The sequence below is a fragment of the Capsicum annuum genome, chromosome 8 (genome assembly GCF_002878395.1).
Source record: "Capsicum annuum cultivar UCD-10X-F1 chromosome 8, UCD10Xv1.1, whole genome shotgun sequence".
NCBI lineage: Eukaryota > Viridiplantae > Streptophyta > Magnoliopsida > Solanales > Solanaceae > Capsicum > Capsicum annuum.
Window position 1 is genome coordinate 1,243,105 of NC_061118.1, and position 20,117 is coordinate 1,263,221.

Genomic DNA, 20,117 nt, shown 5'->3' on the forward strand with positions numbered 1-20,117 from the left:
TAAGACTATACTAAGGTGGTCTATTCTCAAGAGAGAGTATTTCAAGTGTTTCAATTTTTCATCTTTCATAAACTAGCTAGAAAATGAACTAATAGAACCTATTTATAGTCTAACTTATTACATAACAAAATGACCGCAATACCCTTAATGAAAAGGGGTGGTCATGGAGTGTTACTTAGACAAGGCTAAGTAACCAAAATGTCCTTAATGAAGGCCCAAAACCGTGAATCCTCAATCTTCAATGCTCCAAGCAATCTTTCACACGTAGGATTACTCTTTGGCGTACTCAAATCGGCCCCTCCATGTAGGATCCCATTTCCTTGATGTGACCAAAGCTTAATGCCCCACGTACTGACTTCGAATGATGTCATTGAAATCTAAGGTGGCTATTTGAATCGTATCAATTGGGCAGGCTGGGGAACGGCATTGTCTAGGCCTTTTTTGAGAACGGGGTGGTTTGGGTGGTCAAACGAGTGAAATGGCGCGAATCGAAGCATTTCCTTAATGTGACCAAAGCTTAATGCCCCACATACTCACTTCGAATAAAGCTAAGGTGGCCATTTGAATCGTATCACTTGGGCAGGCTGGGGAGCGGCATTGTCTAGGATTTTTTTAAGAACGGGGTGGTTTGGGTGGTCAAACGGGTGAAATGGCACGAACGGAGCATTTTCGAGCCTAATCGGTGGGCTACCCATGGTTTTCGGGGTGGTCCCGGGGGCCGAGTGTGATTTTGGACAAAAATTGGCAAGGCTTCCCCAGGCGGGGCGAGGAGTGGCCTAGTGTGGGCCTTTTTTAGAACGGGGCGCTTTGGTTGGTCAAACAGGCGAAACAGTGCAAACGGGGCAATTTCTGGCCAAATCAATGTGCTATAGCCCACGATTTTTGGGGTTAGCCCGGAAGCCGAGGGTCATTTTGGTTAAAAATTATCCGAGCTGCCCTAGACAGGCTAGGGAGCGGCCTAGTTTAGGCCTTTTTTGAGAGAACGGTGGTTTGGGTGGTCAAATGAGCAAAACAGCGCGAATGGAGCATTTTTAGGGTAAATCGGTGTGCTATAGCCCACGATTTTTGGGGTGGGCCCGGGGGCCGAGCGTGATTTTAGCCTAAAATCGACTGGGCTGCCCCAGGCAGGCTGGGGAGTGGCTTAGTGTATTTTTAAGAACGGGGCAATTTGGGTGGTCAAACGGGCAAAACGACACGACAGGGCTTTTCCGAGCCAAATTGATGTGCTAGAGCCCACGGTTTTTAGGGTGGGCCCAGGAATCGAACGTGATTTTGGCCAAAAATTGATCGTGCTGCCCAGGCAGGCTGGGGAGCAACCTAGTATGGGTCTTATTTTAGAACGGAACAGTTTGGGTTGTCAAACGAGCAAAACGGCGCGAACGGGACATCTTTGGGCCTAATTGGTGTGCTATAGCCTACGGTTTTCGGTTTGGGCATGGGGGCGGGCGTGATTTTGGTCGAAAATCGATCGGGTTGCCATAGGCAGGCTGGGGAGAGGCCTAGTTTGAGCCTTTTTTTAGAACGGTGCGGTTTAGGTGGTCAAACGGTCAAATCGACGCAAACGAAGCATTTTTAAGCAAAATTGGTATGCTATAACCCCCAATTTTTGGGGTAGGCCCCGTGGTCGGGCGTGATTTTGGTCGAAAATCGATCGAACTACCCGAGGCAGGCTAAGGAGCGGCCTAGAGTGACCCTTTATAGAGAACGGGGCGGTTTGGGTTGTCAAATGGGAGAAATGGCACTAACGGGGTATTTTTGAAACAAATCAGTGAGCTATAACCCACGATTTTTGGGGTGAGCCCGGGGCCGAGCGTGATTTTGGCCAAAAATTAGTCAGGCTGCCCCAGGCAGGTTGGGGAGCGGCCTAGTGTGGGCCTTTTATTAGAACGAGGCGGCTTAGGAGGTCAAACGGGTAAAACAACGTGAATGGGGTGTTTTCGAGCCGAATCGGTTTGCTATAGCCAATGATTTTTGAGGTTGGCCCAGGGGCCGGGCATGATTTTGAAGGAAAATCGACTGGGCTGCCCAGGCAGGTTGGGGAGAGGACTAGTGTGGGCCTTTTTTTAGAACGGGGCAATTTGGGTTGTCAAACGGGAAAAACGGCACAAATGAGGCATTTTCGGGCTAAATCGGCATGCTATAGCCCACGATTTTTTGGGTGGGCCCGAGGTCGGGCGTGATTTTTGTCAAAAATCGATCGAGCTGCCCCAGGCAAGTTGGGGAGCGACGTAGTGTGGGCCTTTTTAGAGAACAGAGCGGTTTGGGTAGTCAAACGGGCGAAACGGAGCGAACGGGATGATTTTGGGACAAATCGGTGTGCTATAGCCCATGATTTTCAGGGTTGGCCAGCAAGCCAGGCATTATTTTGGCCAAAAATCAATCGGGCCTCCCTAGACAGGCTGGGGAGCGTCCTAGTGTGGGCCTTTGTTGAGAACAGGGCGGTTTGGGTGGTCAAACGGGCGAAACAACCCGAACGGGGCATTTTCAGGCCAAATTAGTGTGCTATAGCCCACAGTTTTTGTGGTGGGCCTAGGGTTCGGGCGTGATTTTAGCCAAAAATCGGTCAGGCTGCCCTAGCAGGCTGGGGATCGGCCTAGTGTGGGCCTTTTTTTATAACAGAGTGATTTGGGTGGTCAAACGGGCGAAACGGTGAACGGGGTATTTTCGATCTAAATCAGTGTGCTAAAGCCCACGATTTTTAGGGGGGCTCGGGGGCCATACATGATTTTGGCCGAAAATTGACCGCGCTGCCCCAGGCAGGCTGAGGAGCGACCTAGTTTGGGTCTTTTTTTAGAACGAAGCGATTTGGGTGGTCAAACGGGCAAAACAGCATGAACGATGTATTTTTGAGCTAAATTGGTGTGCTATAGCCTACGGTTTTCGGTTTGGGCCTGGGGGCCGGGCGTGATTTTGGTCAAAAATCGACCGGACTGCCCCAGGCAGGCTAGGGAGTGGCCTAGTATGGGCCTTTTTTTAGAACGCGGCAGTTTGGGTAGTCAAACGGGCGAAACAACACGAACGAAGTGTTTTCGGGCAAAATCGGTATGCTATAGCCCCCGATTTTTGGGGTGGGCCCTGGGGCCAGGCGTGATTTTGATCAAAAATCGACCGGACTACCATAGTGTGAACGAACCATTTTTGCAAGTCAAATAAGTAAAACAGTGTGAACGAATATTTTTGCGACTTTTGATCAGTGTTAGCCTACGATTGTAGGGGTGGGCCCAGGTTTGATTTGAGACGAAAATCAACCAGAGGGTTGTAAAGTGTACTGGGTGGTCTGACGGGGTCATTGGGGCCATTTTGAATGTCAAACGGGTGAAAGACCCGGACGGGCTATTTTTTGCGAGTTTCAGCAAGTGTTAGCCCACGATTGCGAGGGTGGCCCAAGGCCCGAGCTCGATTTGAGGAGAAAATCGACTAGCGGCCCTCTGGCGAACTGTGAAGTGAATCTGAGTGGTCTGATGTGGCTGTTGGGGCCATTATACAAGTCAAACAAGCGAAACGGCACAAATTGGCCATTTTTTACGACTTCGGTGAGTATTGACCCACGGTTACAAGGGCGGGCCCGATCACGGTTTGAGGCGAAAATTGACCGACAAACCTCCGATGGGTTGTGGAATGGATTTGGGTAGTCCGGCGAGGCCGTTGAAGCCATTTTGCAAGTAAAACGGATGAAACGGCACAAACGAGCCATTTTTTTACAACTTTCAATGAGTGTTAGCTCACGATTGCAGGGATGTCTATATCTTAAAAACGGATGCAGGACGAAGTGGCATTTGGAAGTGTCGCGTTCACGGACTTAAGAGAAGGGGGGATATGGAAAAGGAAATTTTTCTTTACCTTTTCAATTACTTCATATTTCTAAAAGAGCAAAAGCAACTAAAGTTACAAAATTTCAACCAATCTTCTATGTCTGTTCAACTGTTATGTTCACTGGTGGCGGAGCATAGCGCCGAAGAGAATCAAGACTGCCAAAAACAAAAGGAAAGTGCGTCAAAATGTAGAAATGATAACTCCACATCTAATAAACAAGACCAAGAACAAAGCCATACCATGACAAGTAAAACAGTAAACCATTCCATTATCGAACAAGAGGAATGCATTCCACTTGACAATTACTAGGAATTTAGAACGAGTCAACACACGCGTGTATGCACAAACATTGCTAACATGCAGAGGACAGGGGAGGTGGGGTTGAAAAATGTGGGAGGAGGAATCGTGGGCAGACTCTTATCAATTGACGAGCGTTAAACAAGGAAAAACAGATTTATGTTTCCATTACAACACTATGAATCGGTTATGTTTGCAGAAACATGTCAAGTTTAAGGTATTTCATGACGTTGCATATTTGAACGTAAAGCAGGATGGTGTTAGTATATCGACTTCAAATAGCATTTCAGTCAGCACAAAATCTAGCAAATCATGACAGAAGGAAATCTTACCTGCAGTTTTGAGGAACTCTCCATGATAACTTCGATGATATCTTCTCTGCTGGTGGCAACGACAAGAAGTTTTTCCAGTCTTGAAGAAGGATTCTAAGATCGTGAAGTTTGGTTTCCAGCCCAAAACAGCAATTAGCATGCATTGTGCATACTTCACTCAGATTTTTGCTAGGTTCACAAAATCCACCGAAGTATGTTGTGTCCAAGAATTTCATGTTGAGATCAATATCCCAAATGAAAGAATCACTCTTGATATTGTTAAGAACATCTTGATCATGCAAACCTGGATACTTCTCTCGTGACGAATACCAGTACTTGTAAAATTCAATTGATCTATTATTCGACCTTACATGACTGAAACCACCATTAGGTCTATTCTCCACATCATCTGGGTCGCCTGAGAAATGATCACATGCTATCTGAAAGTCTGCATCCTCGTGAAAGTGAGGAAATGGATCTCTGAACCACATAACATCGGCGTCCTAGCAGATAGAAGCAACTATAGTCTTAATTATGGAACACGTTTGCCAGTTAAAATACACTATGTAATACATTTAACTACGCTACATGACATCAAAAATTTCCCAATATATTGAAGTCCTGATAAGAAGAATTATTCAAGCAGCTAAAAGTGAATCTTCAACAGACATCACAAATAATGCAAAAGATAAGCAACATACACAGCGCATATCAAGTGGTACATATAGCAGAAACATATACAGCGCATATCAAGTGGTACGTACAGCAGAATTCATGCCACTGTTCTTCTAAATTTGGTTAACCAGAAGCAGAGATTACCAAACAGAACAAAAAAGGAAAGGTGTAACCAGACAACTACCGTTATAGTAATTAGAAAGAATGATTTGTAAGGAAAATTCAAAAAAGCAGTTGAAGACTATATGTCTTCTTTGGGAAAGTGGACTTTATTTATTTATAAAAACTAGTTGAACATTACATCAAACTTGATAACACTTAGGTTACCTAACTTAGCTAGATTAGAAGACTGCATGTTCACCTTTCATCAGACTCGTTTAAGTTAAATCTTTATAATCAAGCATAGTTTCCTCAAAATTTCAACGTGGCAAGAAACTTCTTTTTCAAGCTTCATACTTGGGCAGATTTCAAACAAGAAAAAGAGAGACCTCTGTATAATGTCTGAAAATGAAAGCCATTGGAATATAAACTAAAATTTGGTCAAGAAGTGGCTCTAGATTATGTATATTCACATAAGTCATAACTATGCCAAGTTAGTCAAATAATACAGAGCATAATACAGACGGTTCCCTCGGGTCATGTCTTTCTGGATTTATGGCATGCCTAACCCAAGTAATGGTAAACCAGAAACAAAAGATATCCACAAATTAAAATGTTAATCAAGTATTTCTGGAAGACTTTCATTTCCTTTCCTGCTTCGTTTCTAAGAAACAAGTGGAACAGATACAATTTGAAATAATAGGTATCGTGCTAGAAAAAGTACAGAAAATTAATATGAGCACTAGAAAGTATACCGTGAAGACAAAGTTGTATCCCATTTCAAGCACCACCCTCAAAAAGTCAATCCTTCTCCACATCATCTTCAAGTAGTCAGGGAACATGAAGTAAGCTTCCTTTGAAAAATCAACACCTTCAGTTACTAGTGCATAGCAATGAGTATGTACAGCTAAACATCTGGAGAACGCCTTCTCGTCAAGAGCAACAATCACTAAATGATTCAAAAGCCGACGGGTGTGATCTCCAATCCTAAAACTTTCAAGAAACAGATCAACAACTGAATTAGGAGCAGCCCATGCTTCATTCAATGTTGTTAAGATCACTGTTTTATCATCCATAGCAGCATTCTTCAACACATTCTCAAGCTTGTACTCCTCACTATCCTACATAAAAATTTGGAGTTTTGAGCAAAGATCAAGTGAAATGTCACACTATCCTGAATAAATGTCTTTTTCTGATATAGTTTTTTCATCATATTGACATGATACAAATTGTAATTTTTCCTATAGTTTTTGAATATCTACATTATAATTTTAAATATTGAGCGGATCTAATCAATTTTAGCTTCAAAAATTAATCAAATTGACTCATAACAAACGAAAAGTACCACATAAATTGAAACACAGTAAGTAATACTAATTTTCTTAAGCTAGAAACTCAAAATTTTAAAGTCCTTCTTCCTCAATTAATAGTTTGTATTGGATAATCAATCCCTTGGTAAAGGGATAGCAAGCAAAGTTAGATTTAACATGCATGCTCTTGACCTCATATACAAACTAAACTGTATCATTTTCAAGGTAAACATAGTTATTATCTCATTAAAAAGGTGACTTTCTGAAAGAATAAAAATTAGATGAGTAATCATATGAAGAAATCAACACGAAAAGAAAATAACTGAAATTACGAGAAGAACGATCAATCCTCACCAAGAAAATATATTTTTTTTTTCATATTGATCACTTGTTCGAGCTATAAAAGCAGCCACTAATGCTTGCATTAGTATAGGTTGTCTACATCATAGCCCTTCCCCCAACTCCGCATTGACGTGGGATGCTTTTTGTACAAGAAATGGCATTCCCTTATTGACATGAGATAATTGCAACATATAGTACTCTTATATTGTTGCAGAATATCTAAATTTTTTAATGGTTAAATATTGAGTTGCTTTAATCCACCAATTTAGCTTCAAAGATTAATCAAACGTATTCTTACAAAATCAAAAATTCATAAAATGTAAGCTTAGAGGAACATAGAACAAGCAAAAATGTGAGTGATCGCTACCGATGAAGCAACCAACATACAGTAAGTACTCTTTTATTGTTTCTGAATATCTAAATTTTAATTTTGAAATATCGAGTTAATCTAATCCAATTTAGCTTTACTTTTTTACATAAAAAGGCCAGCTTGCCCATACTTCGACTAATTACACGAGACTGCCACCTCCCACCAGCAACATGTAACTCTGTCCTCCAAGCTAAAACAGATAAGAAGAAATCACCTAGCTTCAAAAATTAATCAAACGGATTCTAACAAAAATTCATAAAATAAGCGAAAATAAGGAAACTGCAGCAGAGACATTTTCAACGAGGAGAAAGAAGGAGCCACGTACTGTTTCTCAATATCTAAATTTTTAAATTTTTAAATATCGAGCTAATCCAATCCAATTTAGTTTCAACGATTAATCAAACGTATTTTATGAAATCAAAAATTCATAAAATGTAAGCTAAGATAAACATAGAACAAGCGAAAATGAGAGCGATCCTCACCAATGAAGCAACCAACATATAGTACTCGCATATTAAAATATCGAGCTAATCTAATCCAATTTAGCTTGAAAAAATCAATCAAAATTCATAAAATAAGCGAAAATGAGAGCCGATCCTCACCGATGAAGCTGCTACAGCAGAGATATTGGCATTGACATCATTTACGGGTAGAAAAAAGGAGCCACGCGAGCTGGTGAACGAACCAGGTATCATTAACCCGAGGTTTTCTCCTCCTCTGTATATCACAAAACAACATAACGATGCAAATAACGCTACCGTCGCTATACGACGAACAAACAAAACCGAATTCCCCGTAGCACCTCCAACACCACCACCACTAGCCGTCGTAGTCGCTGTCGCCGTAGTCGTCGGCAACAATGTGTTTAACATCTCCGGCTATAATAATGCGGTGACGGTGACGGTGGAAATGAGTGTAACGGAAAAAATTATTAGTAATTGAGAATATAAAGGAGAAACGGTTGAAGAGAGAGAGAGAGAGAAGGCTGGGGGGGGGGGGGGGGGGGGCGAAGTGGAGTTAATTAAGTATTTATACTTAATTTAAATTGGATTAATTTAAATTTAATTGAGAGATTTGGCTAACTACTTTTCAACCGCGCTCTTTCCCCAAAATGAGCTGCACCAAGCTGCTACCACTCTGTTTATTTTTACGTGTTCATTATCCATTAATTCATTATTCATCTTATTTTTATGAAATTGTTGAGACACATTCGAACTTTAGGAGGGTCCTATTATTCCTGAAATAATTAAAATCGTATTTTTGATAATTTTAGTTCTTACGTGGCACATACATATGCCTATGTGAATCTTCAGTATGTTGATTCACTGATGTGCCACGTATGTTCCACGTAGGTACTAAGATTGTCAAAAATACGATTTTAATTAGTTTAGGGGTAATAAGACACTCCTAAAATTCAGATATGTCTCAACAATTTCGTGCATAATTCAGAGTAGAAACAGAGCATTTACTCTTTCTACAATGAAAATTCATTTTTACTGGACACTTTTGACATATGAAGAAAAGACAAACATGTCCACTACCGATTGTTCCATATTATTCATCTTATTTCTTCGCTTCGTTCATTTTTATTTGTCACGCAATTCTAAAATGAAAAATTTTATTTTTACTCGCCACTTTTGACATATAAAAAAAAACAAAAAAATATTTTCAAAGTTGTTTAATTAAAAATAAGTTATCTCAAAATAATTAATTTTTTGAGATTAATCATCACATCATATGTATGAAATAAGTTATCTCATTGCTCAAGTATAAATGACGGAATAAAATAATCCTGCATTTTATTGCAAGACTATTATACCTTATACCTCAAATCAAATGATTTCTAAGAATTAATTATTTATTCTTCAAATTATTTTTAAGAAATAATAATCTAAATAACAATTAGTAGCGATAATATGATAATAATGATCAACTAAAATGAAATTGAAAAAGTATTAAGCCTTTGGAAATATAATTTCATTTCACAATTTAAAATCATGAGATTAAATTAATATTTCGACATATAATTTTATTTCATAATTTCAAATCATGCTATGAAATTTAAAATTATTTTAAAAGATTGATTTGAGAATTTGAATGTCATGCTTAAAGTTTGCATGAACAACGCAGCAAACACGTGGCAGCAAAAAGTAGCACCTGATCGTCATCATCCTACAAAACTCAAAACTCTTAACATATTTATTTATAAATCTTAAATTCGCCTCTAATTATATGTGACCATGATATCCTCAAACCCTACCCATAACGAAAACCCTACACGATTATATGTGACCATTATATCCTCGAACCCTACACATAATGAAAACACTACACGACGGTGAATCATTTAAGCTTTGAAGAAGATACAATAACAACAACAAACTCAGTGTATTCCCACGAAGTGAGATCTAGAGAAGGTAAGATGAACACAGTCCATACCACCACCTTTGAAAAAGTAAAAAGGTTGTTTCCGATAGACCCCGGCTTAGACTTTGAAGAAGATAGAGCAGAAAGAAAAAAAAAAGGACAGCCCGATGCAATTAGTATAAAATTTATGATACAAAAATAACAAGTTGCTACATTGCAACGCGTCGCGCTGAAAGTGTGAGGCAACAAACAACTACGCCTTTGTATCAAACAAGTTGAAATCGACTGTATAAATCATTATTCGCCATTCTTTTTCATTTAAATTCATCTTAAACAACCAACATTATACTACTACTGCAACAACAATAAAAACAAACCCAGTATATTTCCACCAAGCGGTACCTGAGGAGGATAAGTGTACGCTTTTCATACCACTACCTCAACGGTAAGATAGAGAGGTTGTTTTCGACAGACCCCCGACTCAAGATAAAACAATCTAGAAAATGAATAGTAAAAGAACAAGATCAACAACAACATATCCGATATATTCCAACATAATGGGATCTGGGGAGGATAGAGTGTACGCAGATCATACCACTACCTCTGGTAAAGGAGAGAGACTGTTTCCGATAGACCCACAGCTTAGGACCGATAACAGTATAACAAACACAAAACATCAATGCATATAAACTAGTACAGTATGCAAAATAAACTATCACCGCTAGCTACAAGACAATACAATAGCCACAAGATAACACTAAAAACTATCTATCCGAAACCATAGACATCACTCAACACCACCAACAAAAATAAAAGAACAAAATACAACAGAAATTACAACATCCAATAACATCATAGACAACAACATTATACTAAATGCAAATAAAAATGAGAAGTAATAGTACTCTGATACTTCAACTAGCATAAGAATCTCAACTAGCAATATAGTAGCAACCACCAACACGGCAGCCTGGTGCACTAAACTCCCGCTATGAGCGAGCTATTGTAGGCAGGGCTGGACCACCAAGGTCTGTTGTAGGCAGGGCCGGACCAGCAAGGTCGGTTGTAGGCAGGGCCGGACCAACAAGGTCTATTGTAAGCAAGGCCGGACCACCAAGGTCTATTGTAGGCAACCTTACGTTTGCATTTCTGCAAGAGGTGGTTTCGACAAAAAATTGGAATTTGCATCCTGTTCCGGTTGAGACGAGGGACTAGGGAAACTTCCTGTTCATTGAGGTACTGTTATTTTTTCTTCTTATTCATCTCTTTTGTATCGGAGACTAAGGCCTTGATGCAAAGTCGAGGCTTTGTACTAACAAGTGCTCGTGGAAGAACCGATACACCAACTATGGCTGTTTTATCCGGTACTCCAGAAAGCGGAAGTACCTCAACGAGCACAGAGAGCTGCAAAAGAGAAGCTACAGTCAGTACATTAAAGATACAGAAGGAAGTAAAATGCACATGTCACGGATGACAAATAGTTTGACCTCCGGATTTTTCAAATCCACCATCGAATCTGGCACAACTTCTTTCACTGCTGCTGCCACGACGCTGAAGCATTTGTTGCGATCCAACAAAGCAAATGCATCAGAATCACTGGAAGATTTTCGAAGATTCTTCATCTCGGTTTCTTCAATCCCTCTCCTGTTATAACCAACTGCAAACTATAATGTCATTAGTTCTACAAGTTATCTTTAGAATGATCGACCCACGGGGAGCAAAATGCTTGAGCTACCTACTGAACGTAATACTCATGTAAGAGAATGCGGGATTAGCTGGTGCCAAAAAGATACGAAAGCCAAGGTTTACCTTAACAGTGTTTCCAGTCTCCTTCTGCCTACTGTTCATAAACTTCCCTACGAGCTTTGTCACGATCTTCTTAAGTTCCTTCTCATCTAAACAGCAAGTACCTTGAATTGGTAATATCCGATTGCACCAACTGCATAACACGATAAAAGTCATGATCGTCTTAGTTTCTTCTGTATTAGAAGTAATCTTCGAGAGCTCATAAAGCAATATTACGCGTAGATAAGAGCTCAAAAATTAATCGAGAGCAAACAAAAGAGGGAGCAACTCACAGAGGAGACTTCAATATTCCAGATTCTAGGGACTGAAAAACCTGTGAAACGATGTCAGCAATTGGTGGAGACTTGTCGAATGGAAATTTAAAGAGAACTAATCCGCTTCTCGTTAACTTGACAAGCGAGAGAATGTCACTTTTCTCCATAGATGTACTAGATTCTGCACGGGGCAAACGAAGAACTGTTTGACACTACTCCTAGTAAACCTTTGTATCAGTAAATACACAAAGGATATCAAAATGTTGAAGAAGCGGTAATACCAGAATTCACATGCTCATTAGCTGCACGTTCTCGTGCCCCATCACATTCTTTATCAGCATCTTCCACGCATGTTTTCCTTCGCTTAGCATCATGATCTGAATCAATATACTGACAGGAAAACCAAAAACCAAAAATATCTATATTTAGCATTCTTTCCAAAACAAGGGTCACACAGATAAATTTAAAAATTTAGCACTAACTTATGGGTGCAATACAAAATAATATGGATTTTTAAAGGAAAACTAGGATCATTTGAATTGAAAGGTGCACAACTCCACTGGAAAAGCGATATGAAAGGTTCACTTGTTCAGAACTTCTTTGAAACAAAATAATAGAAGAACTGAAAATACCAAAAAGTAAACAAATAACCTTTTCAAGGATGCCTATAGCTTCTTTTGTTGCACTTTTCTCCCTCTCTGAGAACAAAAAGAAAAAAACTTTTAGGAAATACCAAAGAGTAAACAAATAAACTTTTTTTGTACTATGACATGCTAAGCCATGAGTCACTTATCCATTTTAAGAAATAAGGTAAAAGTGCAAGAATAGAATCCTATGTTTGACTAAAATCCTATCCTCAGCATAGGACTCGACCTTTTAGGCATACGGCACTAAGGACACATTCTTTATCTAAGGCGGAATACATCGATAGCCCCTTAAACTTGCCGGTACATGCCTCTAAGGTCATGAAGTTGATGGTAGGATTTCCTTTTAGTAGTGACGAATCTTGTATGTGTTCCTTTTAGTAGTGACGAATCTCAAAGGGGCATGTAACGCATAAGAAGGTAACTCCAGTTTCTTCAATCACTAGTCAAGATTTGGATCCAAAATTTCTTCCACTGTCTAGACAGTTCCCTTGGGTGACTAAATGCTAGGCTCCTAATTCAAGTTAAACAGTGAGAGGTCAAACATTTCAACCCTTTTTTGGGATAATTTTGGCGTCCAGACCAGCTTTCGCCCACCTCGACTATTTCCATACGATACCTAACTCTTTCCACCAAAGGTAGGACAGATGGAAGAAATCACCTAGTGTTTTTGTCTCAAGGGGGATTTGACCCTGAGACCACATAGCTCTCAATCCACTTCATCGACCACTAAGCTGAACCCTTGAGTGCTGCAAATATTTCAACTTTAAACAGATAGCACAACCAAATATGAAACAAACAACATACCCAGTGTAATCCCACAAGTGGGGTCTGGAGAGCATAGTGTGTATGCAGACCTTACCTCTACAAGGTAGAGAAGCTATTTCCGATAGAAATAATATGAAACATCCCAGAAAAAGTCTGCTAGGGAAGATGCTTCAGACTACTATGAATGTTTTACAATTTTCTCCTTGAGAAGAGTTGATTTTCAACAAACTTCATACTAAGAAGCAAAAGCACACCAACACAACAGTGTAAACAACAAACCCTACAAGTAGCTAAACTTCCTGAGTTTAAGATATTTTCGCCTTCTCACCTCTTTTATGTTCTACAAGACTCGAACAGTTAAGCTCAAGGTCCATTCCATCTTGAGGCCCAAACTCATGCCATGTGTCAAGTGGCATGGCAGTCTGGTCTAATTCAGGCCAACAAGATGACGCCACATGTTCAAATGATGTGGCCCAGAATGAAGCCCTTAAACTTTGAACAGAACAGAACGCAACTAAAAACTGCTTGTTGAAGTAATTTGCAGAATAGCTAGCTGAAGAGGGTACCTAAAGGTGGCTTTCCAACTGAAAAATACTAGCGCCTATATCTTTTCAAAGTTAAAGCATCTGCCAGAAACAAAAGATAAAGAGAAGTGGACACATTTTAGCTAGAAAAGTTACATCTTTTATCAGTGTAAGAAGGAACGTGGATGAATCTTCATTCGCCAGGCACACCATTTGCTACACCATATCAGTTACCTAGCTCGTTTACTTGAAATCTAATCAATTTCAATCAACCAACTATTCATCAATCCTAAATCCGTTAAGATCAACTATTCCTTGAGGTACCTGTTATTTTCCACTGCCGAGTAACTCTATCAACGGTTTGAAAGGATGGGAGGAAATCACTTAGTGTTTTTGCTTAGATTTAAACCTGAGACCTCATGGTTCTCAATTCACCTCATTGACCATTATGCCACACCCTTGAGTGCAGGAAAATGGACACATGTTAGCTAGCAAGATTGCCATTTCTTCTTCAATATAAGACGAAACCAAATGGATCTTGTGAATCTTTATTCAACAACACACAAATTCGGTTCTCTAACTGATATTCTTGAAAAGATAAATCAATTTCAATCAATCAATCAACTATTCCTCAAACCATAAATTTGTGGAGTCTGCTACGGTATCTTATGCATCCAACCTGCTCAATTCGAGCTAATTTTCATTCTAATACTAGTACATAATTTGTGGGGAAACAACCTCCCTACCTCGTCAAGGTAGGGTAAGGTTTGTGCACATTCGCACACTATCCTCACCATACTCCACTTGTCAAATTACACAGAGTATGTATGTTGTTGTTGTTGTTGTGATACTACATCATTTGTCTTTTTAACCCAAATATCATCTAGTGGACACATTTTAGCTAGCAAGATTACACTTTTCCAATTATAATAAGGAATCTAGTGAAACTTTCATTTGATAACACACCATTTACCACACAATACCAGTTCCCTAAATGATATACTTAAAAAGCTAAATCAATTCAATCAATTAACTTTTCCTCAATCCCAAAGTCCTAACTCAGTAATTTCTGCTAAATGAAACATATGTTTTCATTTTAGCAGCCAAAGGTGTAGCCATAAGGTCTCAGATTCAAATCCCCAACACAGACAAACACCAGGTGATTTCTTTCCAAAGTCACCTCGTACCTATTGCTGGTAGGAGTTGACAGGTATAAACTGGCCGAACACCACAGTTATCAAAACAAAAAGAACTTGTCTTTAAACCCAAATTAGAGCTTTTCTTTAATGAAAATTCTATAAAGGCCAAACATTCAAGAAAAAGAGAAACATATGCTTTCATTTTAGCATCCAAAGGGTGTCTCCTAGTAGTTCAATGAAGTTCGATCGAGCACCATAAGGTCTCAGGTTCAGATTCAATTCCCAACCGAGACAAACACTAGGTGATTTCTTCGCAGAATTACCTCGTACCTACTGCTGGTGGAAGGTATCAGGTATAAGCTGCCCCGAACACCACGGTTATCAAGAAAAAACAAGACGGTGAAAATCTTTAAACCCAAATTAATGATTTTTTTTTGTATAAAAGCCAAACATTCAAGAAAAAGAGGAAAAATAAAAAAAAGCAAAGATGGGGTTGTGGAAAACTGACTGATGGGGCAAGTGATGAGAAACCCAGAATGTGAATTGGCAAGGAGAGAAGAAGTAGCATTGTAATCATAACGAGGGATGCTTATCACAGCAGAATGTTGCTCCCATGGCTTCATCTCTTCACTTTTTTCTTCTCCTTCTTCTTTGTCTTTTCCTTGTGTTAATACTTCCTCCTTCTTCCCTTCATCTTCCACCATGTTGTTGGTTGGTACTTGGTTTGTTCTTGATTGAGAGAAAGAAGAGGCGCTTCAAGTTTTGAAGATAGTGGAAAGATTTAACCCTTTGCTTAAAATTAGTGAATTTTTCTCTCTAAGGGGTCGTTTGGTTGCATTAATTGGAAAAGTTAATGCATGCATTAGAGTAGTGAATTAGGGTTCGTTTGGTAGAGTGTATCGAAAAATATAATGTATGCATTAGTTAATGTGTATTAGTAGTACCTTGTTTGATATGTCTTTTTGTTTATGTATAACTAATGCGCACTCTATTATGTATTAAAGTGTGTATTAGCAATACACTTCATTTCCTATGTATCAATAATACAAAGACTTTTAACACATGCATTAACTTATCAAATGACCTTAATACCCCTCAATTTCTCTCTCAAAATATTTCACAACTTCTTTTCTCGCCATATAAGCGAATAGCAGGAATTGAGAATATTTTGTGATTTTTCATGTGTGTTAGCTTATGAATTGGTGAGAGGTTAGGGCGTCTGCATGCTTTTTGGACAAAATTTCTTGACTCCACTCATGACGACCTATTAAAAGAATTGTGCTGCTTTGGAGGAGCGGTCAGAGCTTTTTTAAAATATATGAGAGAAATGACTCAAATTGATGATTTTTTGCAATTTTTTGTGTCTGTTAGCCTATGAATTTCTGAAGATGTGAGCATCCGAATGCGTTTTGGGCAAAACTTATTAGGTCCGCTTTTGACGACCTTCTAAATACATTATGTTACTTTGGAGGGGCGAACGAATCTTCATCGTGATAGGAGAGGCACACACCTAATGATCATCACATCAAAATAAGACTTTTAATCGTGACATAATAATATAATTTCACAGACACAATACAATAATAAAATTCAACTAACAATCAACATAAATATTTAAACTAACAACACGATACAATACTTTAGATAACAACCTTCCAAACAAAAAACTTACAATCAAAAGTTGACAACAACTTTTTTTCCATAGCAACCATTAATCCAAATGGTCTTTATTTCATGACAAATAAAAGCACAACAACAAACTATAAAATACTCATTAATTCATAGTAATTTATCTTTTTTCAATCTATCCATCCAGACTTTCACCTCTCAAGAGTTAATTAAGCACAGGGCTTCGTGCAGAAGCATTGAAGACGGAATCCAATGCAAGAGCCATCGGTAAATCCCTCTCTACGGCAAACATTACCACAATCGCGGCTACTAAGGCACAACCCCTTGAAGTTGCCGCTCAACGCCTCGCAGATCTTTGCCTCCGCCATCATATCTGTATATCAACGTAAAATATCAGAAGTAGATTCAGAATATAATTAAGTTTTTACTTTAATATTACTATTTGTTGTGATAGTCATGGAGTTATTTTACATATAAATATATGAGCTCAATCAAAAATATTGAATTCCGATAAATTCGATATCAACTTATTTCGTATGGTACATCCACCTTTGCTATTATTATTGTTCAGTATATGTTATATGCTTAGGGATAATAAGACTTTTGGTTCCTTACTTTTGGATTACAAATTCCAAAAAGCATTCATTTTTTTTTTTAAATTTAAATTTCATTTCCTATTAAATCTCACTTGGGCCGAGGGTCTTTTGAAAACTGCTTTTCTACTTCTCCAAAGCATGAGCAGAGCCACCTATATTAAAAGGTGGTCAAGTGCATACCCTTCATCAAAAAAATGTATTGTGTATATAGGTTAAATGTTGGCTATTATGAGTATATATTTAATTTTGCACACCCTTGAAGCAACTGCAATTTACACTATCTTCATCAAATTTCTGGTTCCGCCACTGCTCCGAAGTAATGGTAAAATTAAACCTATGTACACTTTACCTTTCTCAGACCTCACTCGTGAAAATTTACTACTGACATATTATTGTTGTATTAAATACCGTCATACCATTAGTTGAACTTGCAGAATCCGCCTTTAAATTTAACATAAGAGTTCAAACGAGTGAAGAAATAGTTTTTATATATATATTCTGTATACACTTTACCTTTTTCAGACCTCACTTGTGAAATTTTAGTACTTGATATGTTGTTGTATTAAATATCGTCATACCATTAGTTGAACTACTTTGGAAAAAAAGAAAAGAAAATGAATTACCAGTAGCAAAAACCAGCAACATCATAAGAAAAATAGTTGCAACTACTTTGGAAAAGCCAGCCATAATAATATTTTTGGATCTTTTTTTTTTTTTCAAATAATAATTTCTATTTCTTCTATGTGGGTAAAGAATGAAGACGCCACTACTAAATATATATAGATTTTCAAAAAGCCTAGCCATGTATGATGAAAAAGTTGATTATCATGAATTTGTGAGTGTATAACTTTGACTAATCTACAAATGAAAATTAAACACACATTATTTTTATTTTGTTTTTTTTTGGTTTTCCATCTATTTTTGATGTCCGTATTGGAGTCTCAACTAATCTGAATCGCGCGTTGTAGGGCCCATTATGGAGGTAGTGCTCCCAACAGTGGTACGTCAGTAAATCAACACACTGAAGGTCCACGTAGGCACTAAGGTTGTCAAAAATACGATTTTAATTAATCTAGGGGTAATATGACCCTCCTAAAGTTCAAGTATGTCTCATCAATTTTTTAATTATATATTATTAATTTTTTAATAAATAAATGACTTATAATAATTAATTAGGGGTAATATAGGCAGACATGTCATCTATTTTTTAATTATATATTATTAATTTTTTAATAAATAAATGACTTATAATAATTAATTAAGGATGATATAGTAAAATCACGGTTAAAGTAGCTGAAACAAACGTCATAAATATCTATTTTTTTAATTAAATATTATTAATTCTAATATATAAATGACTTATAATAATTAATTAGGGGTAATATAATAAAAATATATTATTAATTCTAATATATCAATGACTTATAATAATTAATAAGGGGTAATAGAGTAAATCATGGAGAAATTAGGGGTAAAATAGTAAATGATGAAGCAGCGATCGAAACCAAATGACTTATAATAATTAATTAGGGGTAATATAGTATTAAAAATATTACTAATTCTAATATATAAATGACTTATAACAATTAATTAGGGGTAATACAGTAAATTATGGAGCAATTAGGGGTAATATAGGCAGACATGACATCTATTTTTTAATTAAATATTATTAATTCTAATATATAAATGACTTATAATAATTAATTAGAGATAATATAATAAAATATATTATTAATTATAATATATAAATGGCTTATAATAATTAATTAGGGATAATATAGTAAATCACGGAGCAATTAGGGGTAATATAGTAAATGATAGGGGGTATTATAGTAATCTATTTTTAATTAAATATTATTGACTTTTTAATACATAAATGTCCTATAATGATTAATTAGGGACGATATAGTAAAATCACAGTTAAAACAGCTGAAACAAACTTTATAAATATCTATTTTTTCAATTAAATATTGTTAATTCTAATATATAAAGGACTTATAATAATTAATTAAGGGGTAACATAATAAAAAAATATTATTAATTCTAATATATAAATGACTTGTACTAATTAATTAGGGATTATATAGTAAATCACGGAGCAATTAGGGTGTAATATAGTAAATGACAGGGGTAATATTGTAAATTAAGAGGTGGTTGACGTATAATAATTAATTAGGAATAATATAATAAAAAATATTATTAATTCTGATATATAAATGACTTATAATAATTAATTAGGGATAATATAGTAAACTACGGAGCAATTAGGGGTAATATAGTAAATGATACAGGTTAATATAGTAATCTATTTTTTTGAATTAAATATTATTGATTTTTTAATACATAAATGACTTATAATAATTAATTAGGGATGATATAGTAAAATCACGGTTAAAGCAGCTAAAACAAAAGTTATAAATATCTATTTTTTTAATTAAATATTATAAATTCTAACATATAAATGACTTATAATAATTAATTAGGGGTAATATAATAAAAAAATATTATTAATTCTAATATATAAATGATTTGTAATAATTAATTAGGAATAATATAGTAAATTATAGAGCAATTAGGATGTAATATAGTAAATGATTGGGGGTAGTATAATAAATGAAGAGGTGGTCGAAACCACCTCACTCGAGGTGCATGGCCCGTGTCAGCACGGGCCCAATACTGTAGACATCTTTTAGCACTAATATGTGATATTGATGAAATACAAATATAAATGTACATTGATTTAAAACGATAACTTTTTAAATAATAACTATTTGACGGACTCGCTAAGAAATGAAGTTTTATAAGATAGTTTTTTCTACATGATATAAGATAGTTTTTTCTACATGATAAGAAAGTGTGATGTGTCGTGTAGTCGAGTTATTTTAATTGTTTGATGATATAATTAAGACCTGTTACAAAATATAGAAAAGATGTAGAACAAATATTCATAGGATTATTTCATACAAAAACTGGAACAAAAGATACTTCTATGAACAATAAAGTCTTGGATCATCTTCTCAAAGATGATTACGGTTGAAGCAGCTGCAACAAATATGTCATAAACACATATTTTTCTTGTTTTAATTAAATACTATTAATTTTCTAATGCATAAATGACTTATAATAATTAATTAGGGGTGATATAGTGAAATCACGGAGCATCTTTTGAAGTG

At 36.9% G+C, this 20,117-nt stretch overlaps 3 protein-coding genes across 3 annotated transcripts; all 3 read right to left on the reverse strand.

The window, feature by feature from the left end:
• Window positions 1-3,817: 3,817 nt before the first annotated feature.
• Window positions 3,818-10,227, reverse strand: LOC107879603 (uncharacterized protein At4g15970). Its single transcript, XM_016726616.2, has 4 exons — window positions 7,820-10,227; window positions 5,951-6,316; window positions 4,443-4,924; window positions 3,818-3,968 (listed from the first exon to the last, which is right to left on the reverse strand). The coding sequence occupies exons 1-4, from the start codon at window positions 8,087-8,089 to the stop codon at window positions 3,908-3,910; spliced, it is 1,179 nt and encodes a 392-aa protein (XP_016582102.1). The 5' UTR covers window positions 8,090-10,227; the 3' UTR covers window positions 3,818-3,907.
• Window positions 10,228-10,371: 144 nt separating this feature from the next.
• Window positions 10,372-16,175, reverse strand: LOC107838796. The gene is made up of 7 exons (XM_016681996.2): window positions 15,228-16,175; window positions 12,296-12,342; window positions 11,926-12,034; window positions 11,663-11,825; window positions 11,394-11,523; window positions 11,072-11,248; window positions 10,372-10,988 (listed from the first exon to the last, which is right to left on the reverse strand). Exons 1-7 carry the CDS (start codon window positions 15,421-15,423, stop codon window positions 10,827-10,829), a joined length of 984 nt encoding a protein of 327 aa, XP_016537482.1. The 5' UTR covers window positions 15,424-16,175; the 3' UTR covers window positions 10,372-10,826.
• An 81-nt stretch (window positions 16,176-16,256) lies between these two features.
• Window positions 16,257-17,669, reverse strand: LOC107838797 (defensin J1-1). The gene is given in 2 exon segments (NM_001398337.1): window positions 16,257-16,721; window positions 17,568-17,669. Coding segments are annotated over 2 exon segments (228 nt in total). The 5' UTR covers window positions 17,632-17,669; the 3' UTR covers window positions 16,257-16,557.
• Window positions 17,670-20,117: the final 2,448 nt, after the last annotated feature.

Bases quoted from the DNA above. Each gene is read 5' to 3' on its own strand.
- LOC107879603 (XM_016726616.2), bottom strand. From the start codon at position 8,089: ATGTTAAACACATTGTTGCCGACGACTACGGCGACAGCGACTACGACG. The intron at 6,317-7,819 runs GTGAGGATCGGC...ATTTTTATGTAG, and splicing joins CTGCTGTAGCAGCTTCATCG to GATAGTGAGGAGTACAAGCT. The intron at 4,925-5,950 runs GTATACTTTCTA...TCTATCTGCTAG, and splicing joins GATACAACTTTGTCTTCACG to GACGCCGATGTTATGTGGTT.
- LOC107838796 (XM_016681996.2), bottom strand. From the start codon at position 15,423: ATGGTGGAAGATGAAGGGAAGAAGGAGGAAGTATTAACACAAGGAAAA. The intron at 11,249-11,393 runs GTAAACCTTGGC...ATGACATTATAG, and splicing joins AGACTGGAAACACTGTTAAG to TTTGCAGTTGGTTATAACAG. The intron at 10,989-11,071 runs GTCAAACTATTT...TCTCTTTTGCAG, and splicing joins TGGATTTGAAAAATCCGGAG to CTCTCTGTGCTCGTTGAGGT.